The 14,999-nt window shown below is 42.9% G+C and overlaps 1 protein-coding gene across 1 annotated transcript in view; it reads left to right on the top strand.

Moving 5' to 3' along the window:
* shmt2 (serine hydroxymethyltransferase 2 (mitochondrial)) overlaps positions 1 to 14,999 on the top strand; it is a 103,244-nt gene that overhangs the window by 42,752 nt on the left and 45,493 nt on the right. The window contains exon 2 of the mRNA XM_034166114.1: positions 1,709 to 1,900. Within this exon, the coding sequence (XP_034022005.1) occupies positions 1,709 to 1,900 (192 nt within the window). The remainder of the gene's footprint in view (positions 1 to 1,708; positions 1,901 to 14,999) is intronic.

Raw genomic sequence — 14,999 nt, 5'->3', positions numbered from 1 at the left:
CAATATGATTGGAGCATTTTTAAATTTTGACCCCTGTGTAATACTTCAATTGACCCCTTCTTGGCCGCCTATTGAAAGTTCATGTGGGTACCCGGCATTTTTAAAAGAGCAATGTCTAAGGAGTATGTGTGCCAAATTTGGTGCTTGCATCACCATTTGAAGGATCCCTCAGTAAATATTCACTTATCTGCTGCAGTACAGAAACCGGGGGAGAGCTGACATTTGCCACTTGGTATGTTTATGTATATTGGGTCAAGGATGAATGGCGCCAAAATGGAAAGTTGATAGGACTAATATTTTTGGAGAAATAATCCATTTTAGCTAACCAGTAAACAACGGACATTGTGCTGCAATGCACCATGGGAGTTTGGGGTTTTTGAGGTATAAATGTTATTGTGGTTCTTTAGTTTAACAGGGCTGTTAGTGTTTTAATTTGTTTTTGTAGTTTAGTCAGTTTAGTTAAATGTCATGTTGTTGTTGGCATGAGTGAAAACTGTATTGCTTTTGATGTCTTCTGCCACCATCTGTTTTTGTGTGTGTAAAAATTAAAAGCACCTGCTTGCAGCAGCCACAGTTTCTGTTTGTGCATGTGTAAAAATTCAAAGCACCTGCTTGCAGCAGAATGCAGAGAAAACAAAAAGCTCTGTGTGCGTACGACTACTAGGGACATCTGACATTTGCCGTTGCTCATGTATTTTGGATCAAGGATGAATGGCACCAAAACGGAATGTTGATAGGACTAATATTTTTGGAGAAACTATGGATATTAGCTAATGTTGGTAATTACATTCTGGACTAACACAGTATTCCAGCAGGGTGTGGTAAATCATCTTTATATTAAGTGTGTGCGTGATTTTATTTAATAAGTTCAATGTAAGTACATAATATAGTTGTAAATGTGTTAAAAATACATGGATGACACAAAGTGAAAACATTTATTTCCATCGTGGTTCATTTAAAAATCAAATGACAAAATAGAAGTAAAAATAAAATAAAGCAATAATAATAATGGTGATAATAATAGTGTGTATATGATAACAAGAACCTGAACAATTTATAAGACAGTAAATTAATATTTAAAAAAACTACATAATCAACAGCAAATAAAAGGGATGAGTTCCTCTTCTAAAAATTTGTGAGGTCTCAGGTTCTAAAAATTTTTTGGACTTGCACGCCATTCCAACTCATTATAGAAACTTTGCTTAATTTATTACTACCCCTTGAAAATGTCAGTTACTTTTTTTTTTTTTCTTTACACTACCCAATCTAGAGCCACACAGGGCAACAAAGTGTGTGTGTGTGTGTGTGTGTGTGTGTGTTCGTTCCTGGTTCAAACCCCACCCCTGCTACATCTCTCCATGTAATGTGGAGGTGTGTCAGGAACGTCATCCGGTGTAAAACTTGTGCCAATTCAACTTGCAGATCCACATCGGGTTTGCTGTGGCAACCCCAAGTGCAAACAAGGGAGCGGCTGAAGGGACTTACTTTTTATTATTATTAGATTTTTAAACATTTTACAAGCTTCATGTCTTGACAGTAGCAAGGCTCCCGTTTTGATTTAAATGGGAATTGGTTAGTAAGTCATGCAGATAGTTTGTCCACAGTAGGTTCTGTGATGAATGATATGTGCACAACTTAACACTTTCTCAATTTACCTGGACTCTCCTTGCATTGTGACCCTTAACCTTCCACGTTTGTCTACCCTCAGCCACTTTGCCAGCGAGCCTCAGTGAGCCTTGGTGTACGTGGGCAGCATTCCCATGCTTCCACTCGCAATGTGGATGACGATCGTCCATGGACAGGCCAGGAGAGCCTAGCTCAAGATGATCCTGAGATGTGGGATCTGCTGCAGAAAGAGAAAGACAGGCAGTGCCGTGGTTTAGAACTTATTGCCTCTGAGGTAAACACCTTTGTTGATGCTGATTTATTTATTTATTTATTTATTTATTTAGAAGGGTGCTCATAACATGAGCTTTTTCTTCTCCCACTCAGTTTTGCAGTCACTGTAATAAGGAGTCGTCTTGATATTACGCTGTCACAGGTGACTGGCATTTGCAAGCAAGCAGGGACTGCTTTGTGAATCTGCTTATGCACATCTGACTATTGCACTCAATGTGCAGCACCAGAAAGCACAGTTTCGACAAGATTTTTGGTGGTCTAAGGTACAAGCACTTTCTGTTGACGAGGTAGCTCTGTGAATGACCACACTTTATTTGTACTTGTGCAGATCTTGTAATTTAGAGGACACTGGTCCTAGACATAAAAAAATAACTGTGTTCTGTGGCAACGTGCAGTGTTAAGTGTCTTTTTGCACTGGATATAAGATAGGGCCCTTTGTTATGATAAGCAGTGTGGTGGCTCAAGCAGTTTGTGTGCATGCCTCCCAACCAGAAGGTCCCTGGTTCAAGAACACCCATGTTCCATTTTCTATCTTCACCTGGAATAGGGCAGCGCAGTCTCGTGTGAACTCCTGCATGATGTCGCTGGATTTGACTACTACTGGGGACAACCTCCTGTGCGCAAAACAAACGCAGTATAACTTCACACGAATAAATGGTGCACTGTTTTGTTTTTGGCTGCAATCACTGCAGCAGTCGCGAAAAGTGCAGTGTTTTTTTTTTTTTGTTTTTTGGTTCCCAGTAGAGAAGGGAAGACGAGACAAATGGGAGAGGTTGTATCAGTAAGTTTACATACTTTGACAGAGTAGCTGCATTCTCTCGCCTGCACAACCGATTCAACATGTTTGAGCTCTGGGTCATAAACAAACCAATACATGTCCACTTTCCACCACATTGTCACTTTTTCTTTGCATTTTCACTTTGTTTGCCATGTAATTTACCCAAAAATTCTGAGAGGTCTGTCTCTGGATGTAGGATTATTACATTATGATGTAATAATCTTAATGAGGCCTGCCCAATGAAGCCTGCCCACTAGCATACATACATTTCAATAAATCAATCAATCAATTTTATTTATATAGCGCCAAATCACAACAAACAGTTGCCCCAAGGCGCTTTATATTGTAAGGCAAGGCCATACAATAATTACGTAAAAACCCCAATGGTCAAAACGACCCCCTGTGAGCAAGCACTTGGCGACAGTGGGAAGGAAAAACTCCCTTTTAATAGGAAGAAACCTCCAGCAGAACCAGGCTCAGGGAGGGGCAGTCTTCTGTTGGGACTGGTTGGGGCTGAGGGAGAGAACCAGGAAAAAGACATGCTGTGGAGGGGAGCAGAGATCAATCACTAATGATTAAATGTAGAGTGGTGCATACAGAGCAAAAAGCGAAACACACACTCATTATGGGAACCCCCCAGCAGTCTAAGTCTATAGCAGCATAACTAAGGTCCCTAAGATAAGATGGGACCTGATTATTCAAAACCTTATAAGTAAGAAGAAGAATTTTAAATTCAATTCTAGAATTAACAGGAAGCCAATGAAGAGAGGCCAATATGGGTGAGATATGCTCTCTCCTTCTAGTCCCCGTCAGTACTCTAGCTGCAGCATTTTGAATTAACTGAAGGCTTTTAGGGGAACTTTTAGGACAACCTGATAATAATGAATTACAATAGTCCAGCCTAGAGGAAATAAATGCATGAATTAGTTTTTCAGCATCACTCTGAGACAAGACCTTTCTAATTTTAGAGATATTGCGTAAATGCAAAAAAGCAGTCTTACATATTTGTTTAATATGCGCTTTGAATGACATATCCTGATCAAAAATGACTCCAAGATTTCTCACAGTATTACTAGAGGTCAGCGTAATGCCATCCAGAGTAAGGATCTGGTTAGACACCATGTTTCTAAGATTTGTGGGGCCAAGTACAATAACTTCAGTTTTATCTGAGTTTAAAAGCAGGAAATTAGAGGTCATCCATGTCCTTATGTCTGTAAGACAATCCTGCAGTTTATCTAATTGGTGTGTGTCCTCTGGCTTCATGGATAGATAAAGCTGGGTATCATCTGCGTAACAATGAAAATTTAAGACATTTACATTTAGTCACGTCCCTCATGATGCGAAGCAAGGCGGGGGTGTTGCTCTTATTTATAAATCTAGGTTTAGCTTATTAGCTGTTGGGGGTTACAAATATCACCCGTTTGAGCATCTGATTCTCTGCTCTGCTCAGGATATTACACATTGCCAAGTTCAGAAGAATAAAAATCAGTCGTATTACTTTGTCATTGTATATAGGCCTCCTGACCCATATTCTGAATTCTTAGATGAATTTGGTGCATTCATCTCTAACTTGTCAACTAGTGTAGATAACATTCTGATCATTGGTGACTTTAACATTCATATAAATAAGCCTTCTGATCTCCTCTGCAAATCATTTATGGAAATTGTGGATGCATTAGGATTTCAGAAATGCATTCGGGATTCCACGCACATTAGTGGAAATACCCTGGATCTGGTTCTCGCATGTGGTATTGCTGTCACGAATATTGACATCATGCCTCTTACATCAGTGGTGTCTGATCACTCACTTATTAAGTTTACAGTTTTGCTGCAGTGTTTAGTGGAACATCAACCTTATATATCATTACGGCGATGCATCAACTCCTCAACTAAGGCTGAACTCGAAGCTAGACTGCCTGATGTCTTAGCTTCACATTTGACAAATACCCAGTCAGTAGACAGACTTGTGTATAGTTTAAACTCAGTGCTCAAAACTACACTCGACATGATTGCACCACCTGTGTTAAAACCGCGCTCCCCCAAATCACAGTCACCTTGGTTCAATAATTATCTGCGTGACCTCAAGCATAAAGCAAGAGGTCTAGAACGGAAATGGTGGTGTTCAAAATTAGAGGTATTTCACCTTGCGTGGCGTGATGCTATCTTAGACTATAAGCATGCATTATTGGCTACAAAGCGGACTTACTACTCTGATTTGATCAACAAAAACAAGCATAACTCAAAGTTCTTGTTCGACACGGTGGCAACACTTATGCATGGACAACCACCTGTAGTTCGCTCTCCTTTTACAGCACAAGATTTCCTGGATTACTTTGGGAAGAAGATAGAAGACATCAGGTTAAACATATCCTGGCATGCCTTAACCTAGCCACTACACCCTGCTATTGAGGCGGGCGCCACTACTGAGGTATTACCTAGATTTACAGAATTTGACAGTATCTCACTAGGCATGCTGACAAAACTCGTAATGTCAACAAAAAGCACAACCTGTTTATTTGATCCTATACCAACAAAACTGTTTAAGGACCTGTGGTCCTCTCTTGGGCCGACTGTGCTGGAAATTATTAATCTTTCTTTAACTTCTGGATCTGTTCCTAAATGTTTCAAATCTGCAGTGATTAAACCATTACTTAAGAAACCTAATCTTGATCCTAGTGTATTGACAAACTATCGGCCGATATCAAATCTATAATTTTTCTCTAAAATTCTGGAAAAAGTGGTGTCAAGGCAGCTCGTAGACTATCTTACTGAGAATAATCTCTTTGAGCCACTGCAGTCTGCTTTGAGAAAATATCATTCCACAGAGACGGCTCTCACTAAAGTGGTGAATGATCTTCTGCTTACAATGGATTCGGACACCACTACGGTTCTGTTGCTGTTAGATCTCAGTGCTGCATTTGATACAGTGGATCATCATATTCTACTTGATAGGCTGGAAAATCATTTTGGGGTTACTGGGAGTGCCCTTCCATGGCTGACGTCATACTTGACCAGTCGTTCTCAGTGTGTTTTGTACAGTAACACTACCTCTAACCTTAGTGACATGAAATTTGGGGTTCCACAGGGGTCTGTCTTAGTCCCCCTGCTTTTTTCCCTTTATATAGCTCCCCTTGGGCACATATTGTGGCATTTTGGGATTACCTTTCACTGCTATGCAGATGATACTCAGTTATACATGCCGATAACTGCTGGTAATCTCGTTCACATAAAATCCTTAGACGATTGCCTTGCAGCAGTGAGAAGTTGGATGTCTAGAAACTTCCTACTTTTAAACTCTGATAAGACTGAAATGATGTTTCTTGGGCCAGTGAGACATCGGCATCAATTTGACCAGTTAACGCTTAGCCTCGGCTCGTGTGTCATACATCACACTGACAAAGTGAGGAACCTTGGGGTAATTTTTGATCCTACATTGTCCTTTGGCCTCCACATTAGAAATATTACTAGGACTGCTTTCTTTCACCTGCGAAATATAGCGAAGATTCGTCCCATCCTGTCTATGGCTGATAGTGAGACCCTGATCCATGCATTTATCTCTTCTAGATTGGTCTACTGCAATGTTCTATTTTCTGGTTTACCGCAGTCTAGCATTAGGGGTCTCCAATTGGTTCAAAATGCTGCAGCCAGACTTTTGACATGAAGCAGAATGTTTGACCACATTACACCCATTTTAGCATCCCTTCACTGGCTTCCTGTCCCAGTGAGATCAGATTTTAAGGTTCTGCTACTAACCTGTAAAATTATTTATGGACTGGCACCTCCCTACTTAGCTGACCTAATTAAACCTTATGTACCGGCCCGGGCTTTACGTTCTCAGGGTGCAGGACTACTTTGTGTCCCTAAGGTGAATAAGAAGTCTGCGGGTCACAGAGCTTTCTCTTATCGTGCCCCTGTTCTGTGGAATGGTCTCCCTGCATCAATAAAACAGTCAGATTCTGTGGAGATTTTCAAGTCCAGACTTAAGACGCACTTATTTTCCCTTTCATATGGCTAGCATACTGGTACAGTTTTGTTTTACGCTTATTACTCTCTTAATTAATTTATTAGTAATTGGAGCGGGCTGCAGCCTCAACTTTACCTAAATTCTGGGTCTTTTAGTGAAGTTTAGGGCTGGTGGCCGGCGATCACCTTAGTATTTCTCTGTTTTTCTTGTTGTTTAATGCCGGCAAATTATACAGTATTTTTTGTCTTTCTGATGCCTGATTCTGTTTTTTTCTCTCTGTTTAAGGTGCAGCTCCATCCAGAGATGGGAGTTGTATTCATTTTGGCGATCCTCCTGTCCTGTGCACCAATAGCATTTCTTGTATATTCATCCTTGAGTTTTTCTGTAATTTATTTCTATAATTTAGCATGGCCCAAGCAGAGGGTCACCCCTTTGAGTCTAGTCTGCTTGAGGTTTCTTCCTCAGAGGGAGTTTTTCCTTACCACTTTTGCTCTGGGGGTTGGTAAGGTTAGACCTTACCTGTTTGAAGTGCTTTGAGGCAACTCTGTTGTGATTTGGCGCTATATAAATGAAAATAAATTGAATTGAAAAATAGTTATATACGTCATATTGTAACCCTTTAGCGCCTGCCGTCCAACAAGACTGCGCTGCCCAATTGCTTCACGAAGGGCCGAATCAGTATGCGGAACCATACTGCATCTGCTGTGGTGACCCCAAGCAAAAACAGGAGAAGTCTGAATGATATGCAAGAACAGTCTTAAACTGTCTGACAGTCCTAAAATCAGCTGGACCTTACAATGTGCATAGTAGAGAAGCTTGAATCTTCGACTGACTGGGTTGCTTAACGCGAGGACGTTTTGCTTCAAATCGCAGAAGCTTCCTCAGCTAAAATTCTTGCTTTGGTAGTCTGACTTCTGTCTTGACCCTTGTCGAGAAGAACAAACAGGAGCCACAAAAGCTGGAGTTTTAAACCTAACCAGACCCCTCCTACCGAGAGGTAGACTGCTATTGGCTAGTGACTAAACAAGCGCTTTAATTAGCACCTGTTGTGCTCTAGTTAGCATCCTCCTAATGATAGGGTAGCTGTACCTCCTAACAATGGGACTGACGGCTCTCCTGACGGTAGTGATGGGATGAATAACACTGGTGCGTCAACACTGTGCCGACTCCCAAGCACACAAGAGTGAAACCCTCTATTGGTGCGTTTATCCCTTTAAGAAAAAATCATGTGACCGATACAGGAACTGTGTTGTTCGACTGCGCCACGCCAAATTGTGTTTATAAGGAAACAAACTGTATCGACGTGTTGTGGATTTGTTGGAGTTTTGCTGTTGGATTTTTGCTTGCCCTCACCTTGTTCCACTGACTTCATGGATCGTTCAGACGTTTCCCCAGTCTGGAATAATTTTGATCTTTTGACGCCAAATAAAAACCCTTCCAAGATGGCGCCACGTGAAGGCGCCCTGGTATTCTGGTGCTCCCTGTTTTGTCTGTTTTTGTGCGTGAATCGTGTGTCATCGTGTTCCTACACCCGCGAGGAGCTTCTAAACATCAAATCAAGACCCACGTACATTACGCCAGTTTTTTTTTAGTGCCTGCAGCTGAACTGGTTCACTTTTTGGCCACAAGAGTGAGACGCCGGCGGAGAGGGAAACGAGCTGGAGCTCTCGTGCGCCTCAGACAAAGGGGCACGCGCACGCCTCTACCTGGGATATTTCTCTCCAACGTCCGCTCACTCCACAACAAGATGGGTGAGCTGGCATTGCTGATGAAGAAGAACAGATTTCTCCTCATCTTGTGTACTGTGCTTCACTGAGACGTGGTTAAATGCACAGACACCGGACTGCACGCTCCAACTAGAGGGATTCCAACTCCTCCACGCAGATAGAGACTGAGCACTCTGGTGGAAAAACTAGAGGGGGAGGACTCTGCTTCTATATCAACAACGCCTGGTGCTCCGATGTGACTGTGATCTCCCAACACTGCTGTCCCTCTCTGAAATATCTCCTCATAAACTGCAGACCGTTCTACTCTCCACGTGAGTTTAACTCTTTCATACTTTGCTCTGTGTATATTCCACCGAGCGCGGACGTGCACGAGGCCGAGCGCGCGCTCGTGGATCAGATTGAGCATGGAGAGAGACTTTCCAGATTCTCTTGTTATAATTCTCGGTGATTTTAACAAAGGGAATCAGTCAGGAATTTCCAAAATACAAACAGTTTGTTAAATGCCCGACCAGAGAAAGGAGCATGTTAGATCATTGTTACACGACAGTGAGTGGCGTCTACCGCGCGGTGGCCCGTGCAGCTTTGGGACTCTCAGACCATGTGATGGTCCTCTTTATCCCCACGTACAGACAGAGACTAAAACTCTGTAAACCTGTTGTGAGGACATCTAAAGTGTGGAGCAATGAAACTGTAGAGGAGCTACGCGCGTGCTTGGCCACCAAGGATTGGGATATGTTTGAGGCTTCAACAGACAGTCTAGCTGACTACACGGACACTGTGACGTCATATATTCATTTCTGTGAAGACAGCATCATCCCACAGCGTACCAGGGTGAGATATAACAACGACAAACCCTGGTTCACACCTAAACTCCGGCAACTCCGTCAGCAGAAAGAGGTGGCTTTCAGAGAAGGAGACAGAGACAGCTATAGAGGTGCAAAGTATAGATTTAGCAAGGAGGTGGCAAAGGCTAAATCCATGTACAGTTCACGTCTGCAGCAAAGATTCTCTGCCGACTCCTCGGCCTCTGTGTGGAGGGGGTTGAAAGCGATCACCAACTACAAGCCTAAAGCACCTCGTTCTATTGACGACCTCAAGCTGGCCAACGACCTGAACATCTTCTATTCACGCTTTGAAGACAAGGACTCACCTCCCCACCCCCCACACAACTGGATATTCAAACACTCTGGACCTCCCCCCGTTGCCCTCTCGGTCCAAGAGGAGGACGTGAGAAGACATTTCAAAACGCTGAATCCACGTAAGGCCCCAGGCCCAGACTGTGTCTCTCCTGCCACCCTGAGACACTGCGCTGATGAGCTGGCCCCAGTCTTCACGGGGATCTTCAACACCTCCCTGGAGTCATGCCATGTTCCAGTCTGTTTCAAGTCCTACATCATAGTTCCAGTCCCCAAGAAACCACGCGTCACTGGACTTAATGACTACAGGCCTGTGGCTCTCACGTCTGTAGTCATGAAGACCTTCGAACGCCTGGTTTTATCCCACCTGAAGTCCATCACCGACCCCCTCCTGGACCCCCTGCAGTTTGCCTACAGAGCCAACAGGTCTGTAGATGACACCATAAACCTGGCCCTGCACTCCATCCTGCAGCACCTGGACTCCCCAGGAACCTACGCTAGGATCCTGTTTGTGGACTTCAGCTCTGCATTCAACACCATCCTTCCGGCTTTGCTCCAGGACAAGCTTTCTCTGCGCCATGTGCCCAACTCCACCTGCAGGTGGATCACAGACTTCCTGACGGACCGGAGTCAGCGTGTGAGGCTGGGAAAGAATGTCTCGAACACTCGGGCTCTCAGCACAGGATCTCCACACTGTCCACTGTGTCCTTTCCCCTCTGCTCTTCTCCCTGTACACTAACTGCTGCACGTTCAGCCACGACTCCGTAAAGCTCATCAAGTGTGCGGACGACACCACCCTCATCTGACTCATTTCGGATGGGGATGAGTCTGCCTACAGGAGGGAGGTGGACCGGCTGGTGACCTGGTGCAGCAGCAACAACTTGGAGCTCAACACCCAGAAAACAGTGGAGATGATCGTGGACTTCAGGAAAGCCACAACCCCCCTGCCCTCCCTCGCCCTCACCAACAGCCCCATCACCACTGTGGACTGTCACCGCTTCCTCGGCACCACCATCACCCAGGACCTCAGGTGGGAGTCAACCATCAGCTCCCTCATCAAGAAGGCCCAGCAGAGGATGTACTTCCTGCGGCAGCTGAAGAAGGCCAAGCTGCCTGTCCAGCTGATGGTGCAGTTCTACACCGCCATCATCGAGTCCATCCTCTGCTCTTCCATCACGGTGTGGTACGCCGGGGCCACAGCCAGGGACAGACACAGACTGCAGCGCATTGTGGCCTCTGCTGAGAAGGTGATCGGCTGTAGCCTTCCATCTCTCCACGACCTGCACGTCTCCAGGACTCTGGGCCGAGCAGGTCGGATCACAGCCGACCCTTCTCACCATGCACACAGTCTATTCAAACCACTCCCCTCGGGCAGGAGGCTACGGTCCATCCGGACCAGAACCTCCCGCCATAAGAACAGTTTCTTCCCCTCTGCCATTAGACTCATGAACACCTCATAACTCAGTCACCTTAACCTTAACTCTGTCACTTTATCATTTAATCACGGGTAACTTTAGACAATGTACTTTGGTTTTTAATTGCACTCCTCCCACTGCACTGTTTTTCTGTTCTTCTGTTGCACACAGCCTTTCATATTTCTTATTTTATCTTATTTTGGCATATATTTTATATACTCAACAAAAATATAAACGCAACACTTTTGGTTTTGCTCCCATTTTGTATGAGATGAACTCAAAGATCTAAAACTTTTTTCCACATACACAATATCACCATTTCCCTCAAATATTGTTCACAAACCAGTCTAAATCTGTGATAGTGAGCACTTCTCCTTTGCTGAGATAATCCATCCCACCTCACAGGTGTGCCATACCAAGATGCTGATTAGACACCATGATTAGTGCACAGGTGTGCCTTAGACTGTCCACAATAAAAGGCCACTCTGAAAGGTGCAGTTTTGTTTTATTGGGGGGGATACCAGTCAGTATCTGGTGTGACCACCATGTGCCTCATGCAGTGCAACACATCTCCTTCGTATAGAGTTGATCAGGTTGTCAACTGTGGCCTGTGGAATGTTGGTCCACTCCTCTTCAATGGCTGTGCGAAGTTGCGATGACGAACTGGAGTCAGGTCGAGACCCCGATGAGGACGACGAGCATGCAGATGAGCTTCCTTAAGACGGTTTCTGACAGTTTGTGCAGAAATTCTTTGGTTATGCAAACCGATTCTTTCAGCAGCTGTCCGAGTGGCTGGTCTCAGATGTTCTTGGAGGTGAACATGCTGGATGTGGAGGTCCTGGGCTGGTGTGGTTACACGTGGTCTGCGGTTGTGAGGCTGGTTGGATGTACTGCCAAATTCTCTGAAACGCCTTGGCTTATGGTAGAGAAATGAACATTCAATACACGAGCAACAGCTCTGGTTGACATTCCTGCTGTCAGCATGCCAATTGCACGCTCCCTCAAATCTTGCAACATCTGTGGCATTGTGCTGTGTGATAAAACTGCACCTTTCAGAGTGGCCTTTTATTGTGGGCAGTCTAAGGCACACCTGTGCACTAATCATGGTGTCTAATCAGCATCTTGATATGGCACACCTGTGAGGTGGGATGGATTATCTCAGCAAAGGAGAAGTGCTCACTATCACAGATTTAGACTGGTTTGTGAACAATATTTGAGGGAAATGGTGATATTGTGTATGTGGAAAAAGTTTTAGATCTTTGAGTTCATCTCATACAAAATGGGAGCAAAACCAAAAGTGTTGCGTTTATATTTTTGTTGAGTATATTTTATCTTAGCATTTTATATTGCTCTCTCCTTAATGTTGCACCATTATATCAAAGCAAATTCCTAGTCTGTGAATCCTGTTCATTGGCAATGGTAATAAACTTCTTCTGATTCTGATTCAAATAAGGTAAATCTTTTTCTCCTTTGGGCATTGTTTATTTACTGTTTTTCTAATTAGATATGTTTGTACTCCTTTACAATACTAGAAGAATAACCAGAAAACATATCCACACATTTATCAACTCGCACTGAAATTTTTATGCTCACCATCTTCATCTGTACCCTGTGAAAGAGTTTTTCTAAGGCAGGGGAACTGGTGTATAAGAGGAGAAATCGCCTTGGAACAAAGACACGTCAGAAACCTTTGTTCCTCAATAAAAATGCATAAATGAATCTATTTTTAGTCTTTTATTTCATATGCTTTAACACTTAAGTTAACAAATTTCTATACATAAGTTACAAATTTTAACTCTGAATTTTATTAGACAAATTTGCTTTATTTTACAAACCAACTCAGTTTAGCATTTAAACAAACAAGGTTTTAAGCAAATTTTAAGCTCTTCTCATGAACAGCTTAACTCGACACACAAATTGAGCACATGAAATTATGCAATGAGATCATATTTTAAATAGAGGACTGGCAATTTACTATTTCACAGGCTGATGTTGCGTTTGCAGCATGTTTGCTTTTCATCTTATTTTCATTTTATTTACCTGCAATGATTTTATAACTACTGCAGGGGTCACTATTGAGCGACCAACATAGTGTTGATACAGTGCCGACACAGTTTGTGTAGTGTGTCAGTACACTCCTTGAGGTATCATCATCCCATCACTACCTGACGGCTCTCCTGATGACGTGAATGACTCATTACCATGAACAAAAGACTGAAACTGCTTTGACCTAAGTACCACATTGTAAACAGGGGACAAAGCGTATTTCAGACCACTCCCCGGTTAAGGCTAGGTTTCAACTGTTTCACATACAATGCCTCCTTCACTCCTCTCTCAAACCATTTCTTCTCTCTGGCTAAGATTTTAGCTTCCTTGTCCTCAAACGTGTGGTTAGTGTCTTTAAGGTGGAGATGAACTGGCGCCCTCTGTGGTGCTGGTATAGCCTTTTGTGTAACGGCTGCTTAGTCTCACCTACAGTAGTGTTGAGAATAATAGTAGTGCTATGTGACTAAAAAGATTAATCCAGGTTTTGAGTATATTTCTTATTGTTACATGGGAAACAAGGTACCAGTAGATTCTCACAAATCCAACAAGACCAAGCATTCATGATATGCACACTCTTAAGGCTATTAAATTGGGCTATTAGTAAAAACAAGTAGAAAAGGGGGTGTTCACAATAATAGTAGTGTGGCATTCAGTCAGTGAGTTCGTCAATTTTGTGAAACAAACAGGTGTGAATCAGGTGTCCCCTATGTAAGGATGAAGCCAGCACCTGTTGAACATGCTTTCTCTTTGAAAGCCTGAGGAAATTGGGACATTCAAGACATTGTTCAGAAGAACAGCATAGTTTGATTAAAAAGTTGATTGGAGAGGGGAAAACTTATATGCAGGTGCAAAAAATTATAGGCTGTTCATCTACAATGATCTCCAATGCTTTAAAATGGACAAAAAACCAGAGACACGTGGAAGAAAATGGAAAACAACCATCAAAATGGATAGAAGAATAACCAGAATGGCAAAAGGCTCACCCATTGATCAGCTCCAGGATGATCAAAGACAGTCTGGAGTTACCTGTAAGTGCTGTGACAGTTAGAAGACACCTGTGTGAAGCTAATTTATTTGCAGGAATCCCCCGCAAAGTCCCTCTGCTAAATAAAAGACATGTGCAGAAGAGGTTACAATTTGCCAAAGAACACATCAACTGGCCTAAAGAGAAATGGAGGAATATTTTGTGGACTGATGAGACTAAAAGTTTTTTTTTTTGGGTCCAAGGGCCACAGACAGTTTGTGAGACGACCCCAAAACTGTGAATTCGAGCCACAGTTCACAGTGAAGACAGTGAAGCATGGTGGTGCAAGCATCATGATATGGGCATGTTTCTCCTACTGTGGTGTTGGGCCTATATATCACATACCAGGTATCATGGATCAGTTTGGATATGTCAAAATACTTGAAGAGGTCATGTTGCCTTATGCTGAAGAGGACATGCCGTTGAAATGGATGTTTCAACAAGACAATGACCCCAAGCACACTAGTAAACGAGCAAAGTCTTGGTTCTACACCAACAAAATGAGTGCCTCGCAGATGTGAAGAAATCATGAAAAACTGGTTATACAACTAAATACTAGTTTAGTGATTCACAGGATTGCTAAAAAAAGCAGTTTGAACATAATAGTTTTGAGTTTGTAGCGTCAACAGCAGATGCTACTATTATTGTGAACACCCCCTTTTCTACTTTTTTTTTTACTAACAGCCCAATTTCATAGCCTTAAGAGTGTGCATATCATGAATGCTTGGTCTTGTTGGATTTGTGAGAATCTGCTAAATCTACTGGTACCTTGTTTCCCATATAACAATAAGAAATATATTCAAAACCTGGATTAATCTTTTTAGTCACATAGCACTACTGTTATACTGGCCTCACTCTTCGTGCTTGAAAAAGCTTATCCAGCAAGCTAAACAATCAGACATGCTCAGAGAAGACTCAGACCGAAGAAGTTGCGTTGTCTTTGAGTTGACTGAGGGACATGACTTGACTGTGAAACTGTAATACAAACAATACAGAATACGATGAGACTG

Source organism: Thalassophryne amazonica, chromosome 3 (genome assembly GCF_902500255.1).
Source record: "Thalassophryne amazonica chromosome 3, fThaAma1.1, whole genome shotgun sequence".
NCBI lineage: Eukaryota > Metazoa > Chordata > Actinopteri > Batrachoidiformes > Batrachoididae > Thalassophryne > Thalassophryne amazonica.
This window is presented reverse-complemented; position numbering and strand designations above follow the sequence as displayed.